The following is an 18213-nucleotide window of genomic DNA, read 5'->3' as shown; positions in this document are numbered from 1 at the left end:
CTGCCCGCACCTCCTTTCACACCCCACACCCCCCACGCCAGCCCCGGACCACCCCTCCACAGCCTCTTCCTTCACTTGCCCCCACCTCAGTTTCTCTCATCCCCCGCCCCCAGCCCCTGGCCCCCCTCCCCGTCGCGGCTTTCACCCGTCCCGGTGTCACCCCCCTCAGGTCCCGGCCGTGCCCAAAGCGGCCCCGGGTCTGAAGAGCCAGGCGGAGTCCGTGGCACAGCAAATCCTTTATTGCAGAGGACAGGGCAGGACAGCCCTCGTGCAGTCCCGGTCCCCACGCCGGTGCCCGAGGGACACCCCGTAGCCCCCGGAGTAGTCAGATGGAGGAGGAGGCGCCAGGGCGTCCCAGCGCCGCCACTGCCCGCGCCGCCTGCTCGGGGACACGGGCAGGGTCGCTGAGGATGGCGGTGGAGATGCTCAGCTGCCGCAGGGAGCTCAAGACAGCTACGGGGATAGGGGACAGGGGGCTGGAAGGCGTGACCCATGCTGGGGAAGACGGCGCTGCCCGGCCCCGCTCCAGCCCCCGGAATGGTGGGACTGGTCGCTTCCACAGTCCCAGCAGACGCGGTGAAGGGAAACCCACCCTGAGGAGCTTTGGGGAGGGCTGAGTCTGCCCCGCCGAGACACGGGGTTGGGGCACTTCCGGCTCAGTTGGGGCGTGGGTGTGCCAGGAGCACGGGAAATCACTGATCAGGAGCCCCAGGACGTCCCACACATCATCCCTGCCATCCCCCAGGACACCCCTGTTCTCTTCCCCTCAGTCCATGCCAACCCAACTTGGTCAGTGTGCCACAGCCAGGCACAGGGCCACCTACTTGGCCGAAGTGCTGGGAGGGAGCAGTGCTGGTCCAGCCAAGCGAGCGATGTTTGGGTGAGGCTCTCCATGCTGGCTGTGGACACCATGCCATTGAAAGACTCGAAGAGGGGCCGAATAATGATACTGAACTGTTGGGATCAGAGGAGTTAAGGACCAGCTTTGCTATGACAATGGTCTCACTCCTCCCAGGCATGGGCATCACCCTTCTATCGCAGCAGGACAGACTTTCTTGTCTGGGCATGGAGCAGAACTGCTGGGACAGCAGGACAGGCCATGGAACAGACCTGCTTAGTGCTGTCCCAGCATAGCACCACATCTCACATTAGACCAAACTGCTGGGGTGATGGCCTAAGTGTTACCTGGGTAGGCAGTGGGAGACATTCAAAACCCCTGTCATGGCTGGGGTTGCTAGAAAAGGTTGCTGAGATACAAGACATGTCCTTCAGAGCAGGTCAGGGAACCAGCTAGAAAAGTGCTCAGGGACCAGGCAGGACACCAGTCTGTCCCGTAAGCTCCCCTATTGCTTCCAGCCTGCAGGGACCAGCCTGGTGTTTTTGTGCAGGCAATAATGCACAGAGATGCCTCCACCACAAGCATGTCCTAGAGCCCATGCTGGCTTTACTATACCCCATGTCCTGAGGAAGGAGCTCAGAAGGATGCATCAGAAGTAACCTCTGCCTTGTCCAGATGCCCTTTGCTGGATGGGACTATGGGCAGCAGTGCCTTTCATCACTCTGCCACTTGGGATTTCACAGACCTCACAGGCTCAGCCAGTGATTCCCAGTGTGTCTAATCCATGCTCACAGAGGAGCAGATCCAGCCCTTTGCCCGTAGGTTCCTTGGCCCTTGATCCTCTCCATTCCTGTGTTTCCAGGGTATGGCATGCAACCACCAAGACCAAGCCATCATGTTCACAGCTTTGTGTCTAGACCTTTCCTAATCCATGGCTACTGCCTTTCAGAGCCAGTTCCCATGTCATTGGGAGCAATTCCCTCCATAAGCTTAGCTCCACTTCCCTTCTCCCTGATGACCACTTACCCAACTGTTTTTGATTCCTTGGAGCAGAATATCCCTCCTAACCACAGAATACCAGCATATTCCCACCATGTGACTTTGGCTGGGAAACATCTCCCTGTGGTCCCCAAAGCCTCCTGAGCTTAAGAGACCCCAAAGACCCAGTAGCAGCAGATGAACCAGAGCACCTGGTGTCTAGTGGAGGGTGAGACAGAGCAGCAGGCACTGGCCCCAAAGGATACGATCCAGAACTTCCAGTTCTGCAGTGTGGAGGAGCGAACATACTCATCAAACATTCTGCGCAAGTGGTCAAAGCGCTGTCGTGTGATGGGCACCCCTGTGGCTGGCAGCTGCTCCTGGCATAGGCTGTGGGGAACAACCAGTGTTGTGGGGCCATGTTTGGGAGGCTGGGAAGCTCAGCAGGAGTTGCCAGCCACCTCTCAGGGCAGGTGTGGGACCTGGCCCTACTCTGTCCTGCCTCTTGAGTCTCAACCCTCCCACAGAGAGGATTTGAAGAGGGGCAGTCAGCTGGGAGGTGCTGCAGGGAGCCCTGCCATGTCTGTCCTGCTGCTATCCTGGCACTGCTGCTTGCCCTGCCTGGCTCCCCTAAAGCAGGCAGTGCTCCCCATCTCCCCCAGCCATGGCCTCCTTACTTGATGGAGCCATTGAGCTCCTCGATCTGCTCCCGCAGACGCTGTGCCTCATCCTGCAGAGCTGCCCGCTCCTGCTGCAGCTTGCAGATGTACTCTGCTGTCTTCTGCAGGGTGGTGGCCTTGCTGACCTGGGGGGCCGTGGGGGTGAGAGGGGAAGGGGTCCCAGACTACCCTCCCACAGCCTCACTGTGTGCCTGCTGTGTGCTCCAGCCTCCTGCACCACAGGCTGGGGCGCAGGAGAGGAGGTCTGTGCTGTGGGTCACAGCAGGGATGCAGTGTCTCTGGCTGATGTGCTGTGTTCCTCCATGCCCAGGGCTCACCCTGGGTACTCACCTTGATGCTGGGCTGAGCACTCAGTGTGCTCACCAAGCTGTGCAGTGTGGTGAAGCCAAGCTTGATGTTGAAGCGTCTCTTCTGCTCAGCGGAGATGTGTGTGATGCGGCGGCTCTCCAGCTGCAGGTCAGCGCCGTCAGGCACCTCCCAGCAGCGGGGACAGCATGGGCCACCAGCCCCACTGGGGACAGGCTGGCCCAAAGCGTGAAGTGAAGGTAGATGGTGTCTTGGGGGGAGGAGGAAAGGGGGATGCATATAAAGTTGGCAGCTCTTGCCATACCTTGCTGGACTCAGGCCTTCCTGGACGGGACATGGGCTGGTGCAGGGAGATGCTAGTGCCCTGCCTTGCAGTGAGTCCTGGGGAAACCTGGCTTGGCTTGGGCCAGTCACTGCCTGAAAAAGGAAAGGTGCTGCTATGAAGAGTGTGATAGCAACAGTACTCATGACAAGGTGATGTCTCAGCACCTGGGACAAGCAGAGAGGGGCATCCCACAGTGCTGTCCCCACCCCAGGACAAGCCACCCCACTCAGCTGATGGGGATGCTCCACTTCAGCCTCCAAGCACACATTATCCCAAGTCCCTCTCATTTTACAGCTGTTCAGAAATGAGAACATCTGAGATTTGACATTTTAAATGCCCAGTATTTCTTGGGGTGGAAATTGCATGGAAAGAGTTGTGAGGGCAGCAAGGTTGTGGTGTGCAGCACCAAACTGAACTGGGAACACCAGAGCCCGGTTTCCAGCAGCCGCACTGGGTACTGTAGGTGAAAGCGGATGCTTCTTGCTCCAAAACCAAGCTCCGGGGTTTCAAAACCACAGTCTGACATTTTGTTCCATTTTTGTCTTTCCCTATTTCTGCTTTTGCTGCTGGAGAAAGAAGCAGGCAAAGGGGCACAGAAGGAATCATCCAGGCTCAGCAGGATAAATGGAAATAGCCAGGATTGTAGCCAAAATGAAAATTCCCACAGCGCTTTGTCCAAGCTCTCTGCAGGAGCCCCAGTGCCCTGTGGAGCTCCTTGGGGTGGTCCAGACTCACCACAAGCTGATGTGGGGGACAGCTGCTCTGTCTTGGGGACTTGCAGGGGGCCCAGCTGTGTGTCCACTGTGTGCAGCAACACCTGGGAAGGGCTGGAGCCAGGAGCCAGTCCTGGGCTCATCTGGGCCATTCTGGAGAGGAAGGTGGCAGGGACTTTGGGGACAGTGCTCTGCTGCTGGGAGAAGACAGAGGAAGGGGATTTGGGGGATCAGCACCCCACGCACACCAGGTTGCACCAGGATGTGCAGCTCCTGCCATCATCTGCAGGGGCAGCCACAGTGCCCCAGAAAAGGGGCCCTGCAAGCAGGATGTCTCTTACTTCTGCCTTGATTGTTTTATAGGACAAGAAACTCAGGCAACTCCTGCCATCCCCAGCCACCCAGCCACATGCCCCCTCCTTCCCTCCATTTCTGTCCAGCCCCCACCAAAGTGTGACCTCCAGAGCCCACCTTCACCCCTTCCCCAGCAGCCAGGAGAAGGCAATTCCCAACCCAGGGGGGTTTTTAGTGCTTACCGGGGAGATAGGGGTCGTGGGCATGAGTCCTGCACCCATTGGGCAAGGGGTATCCAGCGCCAGATCCTGCTTGGCTGAGGGGGTAGGGAGCAGATGGGCACTGCTGTGTGAAGCTCTTGGGGCTGGGCTGACCTTCCCTGCCCCAGGAGACAGCTAGTCCCTCCCTGCACCAGAACTGCTTCAGCCCCTTCCCTGCTGGATTGCCCCAGAGAACAGGGATGTATCTCTGTAGGAGGAGTCTATTCTCCTCACAGGGGAGTTCTCAGGAGTTTCGGGCAGGCAGGGAGCCCTAGCCCCTCCTCAAGCAAGCAGAGGGCCATAACAGTGCCCAAGGGATCTGTCTTATCACACCGACAGGTAGCATATCAGGCAGGATACCAGTGGCCCCCCAGCCGTTGCGCCAACAGAGCCATAGAGACCAGACTAGGGTCACAGGAAATTCCCAGCAGTGCCTGTGGCCAAGTCCGGGGGCTGGGCTTATTCTCCCTCTGAGGCCACTGAAGCCAGGGCTGATCCCTCAGGTATGGCTTCACCCATGGCTTTGGAACTATCCCACTATGGAGACTGCCATGCGCCCTGCCCAGTATTCCCTGTGTTGCAACCCCAGGGAAAAATGGGGTCCCCACTCTGAATCCCACAACACCATGCCCCCCACCTCACTCCTGTGTCCCCCCACAGCCCCCCAACCCTGTTACCTGTGGTCAGGAGCTGGCTCGGGCAGCGGTTGGGCTCAGGCAGGTGGGACAGGGGGTGTCCTGGTAGCCTCCTTGCCTTGGTGCCACTGGGCTTTGCCTTGGGCTGCCCACCCTCACCCTGGGGTGGCCCCTTGTGGGGGGTAAACCTGGAGTTGCCCAGCAGGGTGGGGGGCAGGAGCTGGGAGACAGCAGGGCTGGAGTACCCCTGGGGCCCCATGCCTGTGGCATAGCCCAACCCTGGGACGTAGGGGGCAAAGCAAGGGCTTGAGAGAGGGGAGGCAGGGTGGGTGGCAAGTGAGGGGTCAGGTGAACTGCTGTAGGGGAGCTTAGAGCGGGGGGCCGAGGTGGGGGAGAAGGGGGGTTCCAGGCTCAGCAGTGGTGCCCGGGGGGACGGGACTGGGGGGGCATAGTGGGGTGCTGGTGGCTCCGGGCCAAGGCACTTGCCAGGGAAGTCGTACTGCAGTGTGGGCTTGTGTCGGATCTGGGGGCTGAGGCTGCTGGGTGCCACTTCGGGGGGTTCAGGGGGCAGGGGGGCCAGGGGCAGCTCAGAGCCCAGGAAGGCGCTGTGGAGGCTGAGCTGGGAGGCACCACTGGGCTGCAGAAGACATGGCAGGGTCAGGATGGGTGACTGGTACACCACCAGTAAGCCAAAGGCTGCAGGCTGGGATCCCACTCACCTGCAGGAGGGTGCCAGGTAGGAATGGGGTCTCGGAGCTCACAGGCAGACCCCGAGCACCCATCAGGGACCCCCCACTGCTGAACAGGGGCTCAGCCATGGGTGAGAAGCAGGATGGGTCCTGGTAGCCCAGTTGTGTCTGAGATGGGGATGGCCGGTGGCTGGTGAAGATTTCTGCGGAGCCAAGTAGAGAAACAGCGACCGGCATAAGTGGACGTGCCCGGCAAGGAGGGGGACACCATGGGGCATGAGGGGTGGAACCATACCCTGCTACTGGCACTCTGCACTTTTTGGGGTTAGGGCATCTCCAGCAAATTTTCACTCAGGGCCAACAAGTTCTGTGCTGCCCACTGCACTGCTGCTTTGCGTGCAGCCTGTGGCTAACCACATCCCATGGCCTTCCCGAAGCCAAGCCGCGTGACCCTGCCATGACTCCTACTCCCTTCCTCTCTCCTTCCCACAGCCCTGGTCCTTCCGCAGGCCCAGACACCACAGCACAAAGGGCTGGCCCCACACTTTTGGCAGCTCTCTCCCTGGGTGCATCAGCCCCATGAATGCCTTGGCTCAGTGCCTGTGTCAATGCTGGTTCTGGCATCGCCACAGGGAGGGTTTTTCATGGAGAGGATGACTGTGGGACACGGATGGCACCACTGGATGCTTCCCTGTAGGATGCAGTAGGAGCGTTCACTATGTTTGCTGCCTAGCAGCCCCTGGCACAGATGCAGTGCCTGAGCAGGCACTGGGAACAGGCACTTGCATCTCCTCTGGGAATCACCTAGCTGTGCTCTCCAGCCCTTGGCTGGCACTAGCATGCCAGCTCCAGGCCCTGCTGCTAGTTCTGCCCACCTGGTGTGCACAGCCATGCTTAGGGCACCATCTGTGGTCCAGGCTGCAGCACCTGGGGTGCCCTGGCTGGGACCCACAAAGGCCTACGGTCCTGCTGAATCTACACCAGAGGAGCAAACATGCCAGCACTGTGGATGCCAGGGGACTGGACATGGTGATGATTCCAGCACACCACACGCTGCCATCTGAGGGGAACACTGATGTGAGACAGGACAGAGCCACTGCTGAGATGTCCCAGTCAGCTCTCAGACTGCCTCTTACGCCTGCCACAGCCATGGTGAATCCCTGACAGCATGTCAGGGCCATCCTTGCCCCTCCACAGGCCAGCACTCTATGTGTGCCGCAGTGCTGCCAGGCAGGAGCTTGGCCTTCCTGGGATGCAGTCCCAGCCCCACATTGCCCCCACCTCAGTCATGCTCGCACAAAGATGTCTCTGCCACCAGCACTGAAGCTCTGCAGGTATTTATAGGAATCTGTGGTACCCAGCCTGCCAGATCCAATTGTGCCTCTCACCGTGCCAGGCCCTCTTGTGCCTCTCACTGTGCTACAGGGATAGAAGGTGGCTGGCAGTCCCTGGGAGCCTGGTCCTCCCTTTCTCCCACCCTTCCTCACCCCATAGCTCTTGCCCATGCTCCTCCTCACTGTCGTATTGGCCTGTTACACTCTAGGCAGTGAGGCATGGCCAGGGCACAGCCTACACAAGGGAGAAGAGCCTGCATGGTCAGCAAACCACACCTTTGGTATCCTGCTCAAACCTGGGGATTATCTCCAATGTGCTTGGGCCTTCCCAACCCAAAGACCCTTCAGCACTTGTCCCAGGCTTTGGGGAGAGCCCTGCAGTGCAGCAGGGCATTGCCACCCCATGGGACAGACAGCCCAGCCCCAGTGCCCAGCACTGATCCTACCTGGAGCACGGTGCCAGCAGGGCACAGGGCTGGACTGCTCCCTCGCCTCTGCCATCAGCACTCGTCCATCTGCCTCACACCGCACTCCAGCACCCACTGCAAACACGAGATGCTTCCTCATTTGGGGATTGGTTTGCAGGCACTGACTGACAGGCACTGAGCTCTGCCACACCACCCCACACAATGACAGCCCTGTGACCTCATGTGCTTACCCCACATGCCTGCCCTGTCTAGCTCTGCACAAGGCTGCTGGGTGATCCTTGCTCCCAAGTTGCCTGCCCTGCTGAAAAAGTGACCTTTTGGGACATCATTGGGTTGGCTGGCACCCAGCATCCCTATCTCCTCTCCCCACTCTCCCCACAGTCCCAGGGGTACATGGCACACACAGTGCTCAGATGTAACATCTTATCACCCAGGGAGCTGCTCCATCCAGGACAAAACTCCCACTGACAGGTCTCCAAGCACCCTATGGGATGCTGCTCTGTCCCAGGACACACTAGCCTGGCAGACCAGGAGCCACAGCTAGACTTGGAACCCTGCTCAGCCCCAACAGTGTCCTTGGGCTAAGGCACTGGACATGGTCAGAGCAGGAAGGGATGTTTCCTTCTGATGTTATGGTCTGCAGTAAGACCCATCCCATTGCCAAGAAGCACCCTGAAGCAAAAATGGAGGCATTTTCCCCATAAAAAAGCCAACCTAACTGATATATTGTCTCAGAAAGGAATCACTGCGCTCCTGCCATCTCCTGCTGAGCTTGAGGCCATGCTGGGCCCTCAGACAGATTCTGAAGCTACTGCTGTGACACCATACAGAACCTCTCAGGATAAGGAACACTTACCAAAGGTCAATTTGACCCACTTGTAGCTGTCACACCTTCTAGCAACTGATGCCCACTTGGAGCACCAGGCACAGAAGGTGAAGCACCTGCCATGACAACAGACCCTCCACCCTGCATGCCTCACTCTGATGGGATCTCTGGTTGCAATGAGTTGAGAGGGTGCTGGCAGGAGTCTTCCCACCTCATCCATCCCAAGAGCATCCATTCCAAGGGCACCCATGCCACCACCTGCCCTGGCACATAGAGTGCCCAGCCTGCTCCCTGCCAGCATCTGGTCTTGCAACACTCCACAGCCATATGGTGCAAGTACCCTTCTTTCCTCCTCCTGAAGGAAGTGGAGATGGACCATGGAGCTCCAGCCTGCTCACACAGGGGTCTGGAGATGCTGGTGCTGCCCAAGGCCACTAGCTATAACTGGGTAGCTAGCTCTGGCATGTAGAGGGCAAAGCTGGTCACCAACAGTGCCTTGCTCTGGCATTTATGGTCACTGCTGTGACCAAGACATATCCCAGATGACTGCATGGATACTCACAGCTCAGAGCCTACATGGCAGCATGGGGCAGTTTGCCCCTGCCCACTTGCTGGTGTTCCCACAGTTGGAAATTAGTGCCAGATTTGTCTTTGGGCAGCCTGGCAGGGACACTGACTTGTCCCCAGGGCATGTAGCACAGCCCTGTGCAGGGTCCCAGCTCCAAACCAACCACCCAGGCTGGCTGGTCAGTGGAGTGAGGAGGGGACTCAGCAGAACTTACTCTCTAGAGGTTTCCTCTTCCTCTGGGGGACAATTGTCCTTCCTCTATCTGCAGCCAAAATGAGGGGCTTTAGCACTCCTGGAAATAACCTCTTTTTGTAGAAATCTCCTCCCACAGCTCGTGGCCAAGCCCTTCCTGACCTTCTGTGGCTCTTTCCAGGGGCAGGCAGGCACAACAAGGCTCTGCCTTCATTGCCTACAGCCCCTGCCCATCCATGCTGCTTTTCCTATGCCATTAGATGTGCAGTGCTTTCTGCCTGCCTCAGCAATTCCCACTACTGCCAGGCCAAACCTGTGACCCCCCCATTTCAGGCAGTCACAGCGTGCAGGGCTGGGTGGGATGCAGTACTTCAACCAGGCTGCCTCTTACCTGATATGTCCATGTCATCCAGGCTGGGCTGCAGGGGTGCCAAATCCGGCTGTATCATGTCAGCATTCCCAACATATGCTGGAAGAGGGCAGAGCTGGAACATCAAAGCCCAGCCACTGCATCCCTGAGACCCACCTTGAGGGCTGCTCTCACCATTGCCCTGACACCTACTTGGCTGTCACATCTCTGTGTCACCCCAGAATCACCCTGTATCTCCTGGGCAGGGAGAAAAGTTCCTACCCTGAGGAGAGCCAGGGACATCCCATCCTATCTCACCACTGTCCATCAGCCCCTCTAGGGCCTCATCCAGCTCCCAGGAACCCCAGTGAAAGGCTGATCATTGGCACAAGACCTGTCTGGAGCTGCAGATGCCCAAGGGACATGGCCAGGTAGGGACAGCAAAGAGTGGCCATGGAAGCAGGACCTGCCCTGGGGGCTGGGGCAAAGTCCTTCATGGTGCTGGTGGTCCCTGGGGAGCTCAGCCTTGGGACAGAGCATGCTGATGCATAGGGAACCAAAGGAGAAGGGGATGACCCCACCCTGCCCAAACACTCCTTAGCATCCCCTCCCCTGGTGGATCCTGTTTGGGCAGAACAGACACACCCCTTCCCCCTGCCCAATCAGGGCAGATGCCAGGGGACCCTGCCTGCCCAAAAGGACATGGCTGGCAGCTCTCAGGGGCTAAACCAAGACAAAAAAATCTGGATTCCTCCTCCACATCCTGCTGAAGCATGGTCTGCAGCACCTACCATCCTCAGGGAGTGCCTGGTGGGTGCTGGGCATCTGTGTCATGGTGAAGAGGGTGTCAGATATGTCTGAGAGGAAGGTGTCCAAATCGAAATGCTGCCTGCTCCCATGCTCCTCCTCCTCATCTCCAAGCAGCATGGGCACCACATTGCAGAAGAGCTGGTTGCACCATTTCTCTGTTGGCCTCCAGACATCCTCGTCCTACATGAGGTAGAGCAAAGGAGCCGAGTGGACCTTTCATGGGTAGGGTCCATGTCTGGCTGTCTGGCTGCCCACCCAGCAGCCCCCATGCTCCCTGCAGTGTTTGTTCCCTCCAAACCTTAAGGCCTGGCACATTGCTACTTCCAGAGGGTGAATCCAGCATCCCAGGTGCTTAGCATCCCATTCCAATGGGTTTATCATGCCCTGGGGCTTTTCTTTGCCTTTCTACCCAGTGCAGGAGTCCAAACTGCGTTCCCCTTTCTCCCTCTTCCCACCCTTTCTCAGCAGACTCACCCGCTTTGGACTGGAGATCCCTCCCTCCCGTGTGGATTTTCGGAGCTGGAAGGAGAAGACAGCCTAGGTCACCCCCCAGGCAGGGAGAGCTCAGGGGGCCAGCCAGCAACACCCTGCCATGCTGGCAAAGTCATGTCCTGCCCTGTCAGCCATGGCTCCAAGTTGGTTCCATCCCACTGCTGGTACTGCCACAGGATGGGGAGCAGCACAGGCAGAGCCACTCACCCGTTTCTTATAGTAGATCCTCCACTTGTGGTACTCCCTCATCACCACCTCAATGCGGCGTTTCCAGTAGTTGCCCTCCAGCACGACAGCCTGGGGGACAGGACAGGGGGTCATGGCTGAGCTCTCTGGCCCCAGCACCCAACAGCCAGGCCTGCCTTCCTTGTGCCTTGTCAGAAACACCTTTTTCAGCAAATCTATGAAATGCAACGTGTTCCCAGATCTCCACTGTGTCACACAGACCTTGGTGCTGCCCCAAAGAGCTGCAAGGGACCCTGTCCTACCTCTGGTTTTCGGTGCTCATCAGCCTCCATGCCTTCCAGAGGGGTGATGAAGCCACACATGGGGTTTTTCCTCCGCTCCACATCTGCACAGGGGAGAATACAGTTGGCTATCCCTATCTCTGCACTCCTCCACAGTCATTACAGCGCCAGCCCCATCCCACTGGCACAGCCTGGCATCTGGCAGACATAGTGGGGCCTGGTGCCCATACTCACATTGTATGTACCATGCTCTCCAGATCACATTGTTGAGTCGAATCTTATCCCAGCAAAGCAGCCGTAGCCCCTTGAAATTCTTCCACTTCGGAGATACTAGCTTCCCACTGAAACACCAAGCAAAGGGGAGGCTGAGGGGCACCACCTTGAAAGATGTCCAGGGGCCACCAGCCTGGTGGTAGGTCAGGAACAGGTACAGCCACATGACTCTGCTGGAGGTGCTTGCCAGGCACCTGTGGGAGTACCCAGTGGAGCATTCCAAGTTCCTGCACACCCTGTGAACAGCACAGACCTAAACCCTGAGCTTCACAGACCCACAGAAGGCTTCTCAAACCCCTGGATTAAAGCACAGCCCATTGAAGCATTGATTACTTGATGTTTGAACCCCAGCTTTGAGGTGGGATCCTGCTGCCCCTGACTACACCAACTGTGTACTGGCCCTGGGGGACAGGAAGGTAAGTCTCTGGCCCAGATGACATCCATGGTGACATGTACTGTAGTGGCTCTTGCCTCATCACAGTGTTTGGGCAGCTAATTCTGACCCTTCCTTTAGCACCAGGCAAGGCTTGGAAATGCTGCCTTCAGCTGGAGCAGTCAAGGGCAGCCCTTGTGGAGGGTCTGGGAAGGCAGGACAACACTGGAGGATGTTCAGGATGTTAAGGGACACTTGCCTGTGCTCCAAGACAGACACAGAATGACACCAGCCCTGGTCTATTCTCCACACCGATCCCTCCAAACCTGCCCCCCCAGCCTGAGCTGAGCTCCCTGCTTCCCATTTCCTGGTTCTGAGGCAGCTGTGCTTGTTCTGCAGCTCATCGTAGTGGTGGTGGTGATGTCCCCGATGGGACCTGCAGTGCAGGAAGCCTCATTTCCTCCTCGTCCTCATCTTGTTTCCATCCAGCTGAGGAACACAACCCCTCATGTGCAGCCACTGAGGAAGTCCTGAGGGTCCTGCTGCCCCAGGAGCTCTGAGGGGGAAGCCAGGGTCCCTCTGCCTTACTTTGGAGTCCATTTCACATCTCCAACTCTCCCAGCAACATGGTGTGGCTTCAGGACAATGCCAGGTGCTCCAGGGGTCCCTTTGAGAGCTGGCTGCAGGCTGCATGGCATTCCTGCCTGGGAAACCATGTCCATGTTCAGTAGAGAGTTTGTACCTTAAATATCTTGGTGCTGCTTTAACTCCTACTTTTCCTTGGCACATGCATGGAGCAGGAAAGGTGGAAGCGGAGCTGGTGTCAGGGTGCTGCTGTATCCCGTGTTCCCAGCCTCTCCAGGTGCCATCTGGCATGCCCCCAGGGAGGTGCATGAAGGCTCTGACTTGTTCATTAAAGCTTGTGAAACCTCTAAGTGCTCTCAAATAATGATTTTGGTGGGTTCTGTTTTGACCTGCTTTGTAATCCGCCTCTGGCAGAGGAGGAAGACTGGACACCCCTGCAATTCTGAGCCTGATGCAGGGATGTGTCTAGGAGCAGGTGCAGGAGTGGATGGGGATGGTCTCCCAAGGGAGACCCAGCCTGACACATGGCCCCCAGGGCTGGGGAAGGACCTGTGACTCCAGCCTGCAGAGAGTTAAGGCTGACACTGACCACTCTGCTATCATCAGGATTTTGAACTTTCCCCAAGCGCACATGGCAAACAGCAAGATGGTGCCAAGTGGAGGAGCCAATGGAAGAGACAGGATTCCTGGGCACATGGCCAGATCTTACTGGTCAAGGCCATGTTCCTCACTCACAGCCAGCTAAAAAGAGCAGCCTGAGCCTGTGGGACACACCTTGGCCTCGTGCAAGGCCAGTGGGCCATGGCTAGGAGTTGCTGTGGGACCTGGAGGCAGTGGAAGCCTTTGAGCTTTACTACCAAATGCCTTGTCTCCCCCTTAATGATCCTTTCTGTTTTGGGGCTTAACAGGCTGATCTTTGCTCCCTGCTATTCCTTGAAAAGGGCCCCACCCTTCACTGCAATTATCTCCCCAGGGGAGACGGACACAAACTTCACATTGAACCGTGGGAAGGTTATAGGGTGCCCCAAACAGGTTGGGGGTCCTGCTGCCCTACACTGTCAAAAGGAGGGGGACACAGATCCAGCCATAGGCTACAGCCTGTTTGGGGTTCAGGGTGAGGTGGGCTGGCACCCACCAGTGGCAGGTACCACCTCTGGCAACAGGGCTCAGCCTGGGTCCAATGCTGGCATGGGGCCAGCAGTACCTTGTTTGGTCTGTGACTCATTTACCTATCCAGCAGTTTCAGGTGTTGCAGTCCCTGATTTCATGGCAACACGGGTACTTTCCTCTTCATCAACAGCAAGAGGAGCTGCTGTATGAAAAGAGGAGTGATCTGGAGAGATGGAGGGCTGCACCAGCACAGCAGCCCAGCCCCTATGTATGATCCTTGAACAGGATCAGGCTCAAAACCTTGGGGAATGACCAAAGAAAGAAGTGCAACTCCCTGCCACAAATGACAGCAGAACCACAGTGCAGCGTGGGTGGGTTTAGCCCAAGCACGAGCCTTTCCCACTCATCAGAACCTCTAGAATGGAGGTCATCTGCAAGAAAAAATAAGGTTGAATTATGAACTCCACTGGGTGCATCCCTGGAATCTCTGCCTGGTGTTCACTACCCCTGTGTGAGCATTTAGGGCACTGTGAATTAGAGAATCAATAGCAGCAGTTCCACTTCTCCCAGGGGAGACACAGGCTAACAAGAGGATGAATTAGTAGGGAATTGTCACACAGTTTTAAATCACAAGAGAGGCTGAGTGTATACTCCAAGTCACTTCCCAGTCTGATGTCCCTGCTTGTCAGGTCTCCTCTCCGGAGCACAAGACAAATGTTGGCAGGTAAGACCACAAATTACTGCAGTTCACATCTCCCAGTCTGCCCCCAGTTTTCCTTCCTTCAGGAGGATGTTCCCCAGATCAGTGATTCCCAACATTAAGTCACAGGAGGGGGAGTGAGGCCAGCCATGGCACTGTGCAGGTCACACTGTGGTGATGGAGAGGATGAGCCTTCTCATGCTAAGGCCAAAATGTCAGCAGCTCCTGAGGGAGCTCAGCTCCACCCTCAGCTTTTTGGATAATGAGATGCAGCCAGGTGAGCTGCAGGGGGAAACAACATGCAAGGAATGCAGGAAGGATGCAAGGAATGCAGGATGTTCCAGGAGAAGGAGTGAAAAAGGATCATTAAGCAGGAAGCTGCTCTAAATGTCCTGGGATATAGGTAAAAAGGAACTGCTTTATCCTAGCCTTAGGATGAAGACTTCAGAGAGGGGAGTTGCTTCTATTTGGGGAATCTGAGGAAACAAATTACTGATGGAAGAAAACTTTGATGTGGAGAGAGCATTTCTTTACCAGTGAGGGGTGAGGTACAGTCCTGCCCATGGAAGGAAGATAAGTCATATCCCCAGAATGATTGCTTAGACTGAGACAGGACTGCTATAATGTCTGTGAAAAGCAGAGGAGGAATGCTGGAGAGGGGAAGAATTCCAGCGGTAACCATTGAAAAATATTTAGGGAAAGTTTAGTGAGTTACCTTTGAAATGGTGTGAGCCCAGACAGCAATGGATGCAGCAGGCACAGCTCACCAGGAGACAGGATGGTTTTCCCCTCTGCTCCACACTGCTATGGCCAAGCCTGGACATTGTGTCCAGTGGACAGAGAGGGAGGTATACAAACTGGAGTGATCCTGGAGGAGACTATCAAGGTGGCTGGGGACTAACATATATGACAGAAGAGGACTGTGAGGGATGGGTTTGTTCAGCCTGCAGAAGGTGAAGAGAGAATTACTGCCATCAGCTGCCCTAAGGAGGAGATGGAGCCAGACAGTTCTCAATCATACACTGAGAAAGGCCAAGGGGAAACAGACCTAAGAATTGGAACAGGGAAACTCCAAACTACAGCCACAGACAGCAATTCCCTAGGGGAGAGGAGCAGCCCTGAGCAGGCTGGACAGATGGTGAGGTCACATCCTAGGGCTCCATCTGTCAAAGTAATGGCTCTGAGCAACCTGACTTGGCTTTGGATCTAGCCCTGCCCTGCATGAGAGTTGCATGATGAAATCCACAGGTGCCTCCCAGGTGACAGCTTACAGTGGTTTCTCCTTGGTTAGGAATTTAGTCTGAGCTTAACTGTGGGTGCTCTCCTGAGGGCTGGAGGATACTGGGCTGGTGACCCCAACTGAGGCTGTTCTGCCTCTGGGAACCTGGATGGGAGGGGAAGTGTGAAATGACAGGTGATGCAGACCAGTATCAAATCAGACAACACTAAATGTAGAAATGCACCAAGAACACTTAACTCCATTATTCCACCCTGATACCTTTCTCTAGCTGCTGCCTACAAGAGTGTAAAAAAATTATTAGCAAAAGAAAAGCTAAGAGAGCTGGGGTTGTCCAGCCTGGACAACCTTAGAGACCTTAGAACCCCTCCCAGTGCTTAAAGAGGATCCAAGAGAGCTGGAGAGGGATTTTGGTCAAGGGCCTGGAGTGACAGGAAAAGGGGGGATGATTTCACAATGTCAGAGGACAGGACTAGATGGGATATTGGGAAGAAATTCTTCCCTATGAGGGTGGTGAGATCCCAGCACAGGCTGCCCCATCCCTGGAATTGTCCAAGGCCAGGCTGGACAAGGCTTGGGTGAGCATCCCATTACATAGGAGCCAGTATCTGCACTGCCATGCTCAGTGCAGGAAGGAAATGAGCCACTGAGATTCCAGGTAGTGGGGAAAACTGGAGCAATAGAACCCTGACTGCAGTGGAATGGCCAGCCCCCAGTTACACACAGTACTCCAGTTGTCAAAGCCCTTGTACCCTGTCTGTTTCCACTCTGCCTGGGAGCTCCTGAGCCCAGGGGCACACTGAAGCTTCCTTGCACCTCATGAGTCTACAGTTTGAGCACCCTGGTGTGACAGTGTCTGTTTCTCCAGCCTCAAATCTGCAGGGCTCAGTATGGAAAGAATGGGGCTGGGAGAAGAAAAGGCAGCGAGGCCACCAGTGTTTCTATGACCCTTGTTTGTGGCACTCAGGAGTGACCTGCCCAGCCAGGAAGCATGATCCTTACCTGGGTTACCCCATGCTGAGGCTCCCTGTGATCCCAGAGAGCACTGCTATGCTGTGCTGGCTGCTGGCAAACTGGGATGATTCCATCCATCTCTTGGGATATGATCAAGGGTCAGATGTACACAGCCATGCGGGAACTGGTACCCTCTGTGCCAAGGATGCCCTGGCAGTGACCACATTCCCTATTGCATTGAGCACTTGAGGACTCCAAGGCAAACCAGAGAGCTCAGTCACTGGATGAGATCCTGGATGAGGTAATGGGCACCTCTTCAAGGCTGCTTTGCTGAGGTTTTGCTTTCACGTGGTAGAACATCATCATCTAGGTTTTCACATTTGGACATCTTGGGAGAGCTATACAAGTGGTGTGGCACTGACTCCATGCTGATGCCGTGCTGGAGAGAACTCAAAACCTCGGGGCTTGGCAAAGGAGGGGAGCTGCCTCCAAAAATGTGGACTGTGGCCATAAGAGACACACTGCACTCTGTCCTGCTGTCACCAAAGAGCTGCCACTGGGCTTTGGCAATTTGTACAGCAGGGGAACAATGCAGGCACCCATCTGATTTTGCAGGAGAGAAGGAGGAAAGCTTTCAGGAGACCTTGGATAAAAGCCATGCAGCCATCCAGTCCCAAGTGCTACTGCATATCATGGAATAACCTCAGGACATGGGGATAGAGCCAAGGACAGAAGGCAGGACTGCTCTGGGCTGGACTGCCAAACAACTGAGTGTTAGCTGTCCACAGAGTCACTGCTGCTCTACAGAGTGTGCTAGGTCTGGCCATGGAGGAAATACAGCTGGACACAGTGACGCCTGATCTCATGCAAAAATGGAGAAAAGTCAAGATACATGTGGAACAGAGAAGCTTCTCACTTGGCTCTGCAGCCAACAACCCAGCATCAGCTCTCTCTCCCTGAAACTTTCCAGGATGGCAATTTCTGAGCATATGACACATCACAGCCCATGAAAAAGAGGAGGAGGAGGTCAGATGGAAAAAAATTCCTGGCTGGGGAACGGGGGGGCTCAGCTAGCCTCCTGCCTTCAGCCAGCTGGGGGTCTGTAAGACACACACAAGGGCTCTAGGACTCACCTGTACTCCAGGCTCATGCACTCAAAGAGCCGGGTGAGGGTTGGGTCAATACTCCGGGGATCAGCCAGCTCGGGCTCGGCACGGTGGTGCCGCCGCCGGGGTAGCGAGTCGCTGTGCGGGCACGACACCATGAAGTGGCCACTGTGGATGACCTGGGAGTAGTTCTGTGCTGCAGCACTGGGTCCTGTGCCACCCACAGCCGTGTCCTCTGAGTCTGAGTCAGAGTCAGAGTCGGAGACGGGGCAAGGCCCAACCGGAGGCTCCAGGAATGGTCCCGGTAGTCCCACCTGAGTTCCTGCCATTCCTGCTGCCTACTGGGGAACCCTGATGGATCTGACCCGGCACTGTGATCCGTGTCCCCGTTGAGCTGAAGCCCTACAGACACTCCATTGGCATCGAGCACATGCTGAGCTCCCCAGTACAGAACACTGGCACCACGCCTCCTGCTAGGCACCTCCTCCAGCCGGCCCACAGCACCATCTGTTCCTTGCTCCAGGGTTCAGCGGTTGGTTCCCCAGGGCTGATGCACTGCCAGCCCTATTTATGGCGCTGCTGGCTGATCCCGCCCATGGCAGGCCTTCAGCAGGACACATCTGGTGGCCACCAAGCACCAGAGCTTCAGCTCCATGCCACTGTCCTGCTCCAGCAGTGTCCTAACAATCCC

The 18213-nt window shown here is 56.4% G+C and overlaps 1 protein-coding gene across 9 annotated transcripts; it reads right to left on the bottom strand.

Moving 5' to 3' along the window:
* Positions 1-217: 217 nt before the first annotated feature.
* Positions 218-18213, bottom strand: MLXIPL (MLX interacting protein like). Of its 9 annotated transcripts, XM_085557684.1 has the most exons (19): positions 17550-17962; positions 11419-11525; positions 11206-11288; positions 10925-11014; positions 10700-10744; positions 10207-10405; positions 9458-9535; positions 9089-9136; positions 7499-7594; positions 5749-5921; positions 5072-5666; positions 4377-4450; positions 3863-4037; positions 3107-3219; positions 2827-2946; positions 2494-2621; positions 2083-2206; positions 825-954; positions 218-453 (listed from the first exon to the last, which is right to left on the bottom strand). In XM_085557684.1, exons 1-19 carry the CDS (start codon positions 17849-17851, stop codon positions 326-328), a joined length of 2808 nt encoding a protein of 935 aa, XP_085413810.1. In that variant the 5' UTR covers positions 17852-17962; the 3' UTR covers positions 218-325. The 9 variants fall into 9 exon arrangements, with proteins under 9 accessions (XP_085413810.1, XP_085413808.1, XP_077643578.1 ...); XM_085557682.1 differs by lacking the exon at positions 7499-7594; XM_077787452.2 differs by lacking the exon at positions 9089-9136.

Source organism: Lonchura striata, chromosome 19 (genome assembly GCF_050655825.1).
Source record: "Lonchura striata isolate lonStrDom1 chromosome 19, ASM5065582v1, whole genome shotgun sequence".
NCBI lineage: Eukaryota > Metazoa > Chordata > Aves > Passeriformes > Estrildidae > Lonchura > Lonchura striata.
The sequence above is the reverse complement of the archived record's forward strand: the minus strand, read 5'-3'. Positions and strand labels throughout refer to the sequence as shown.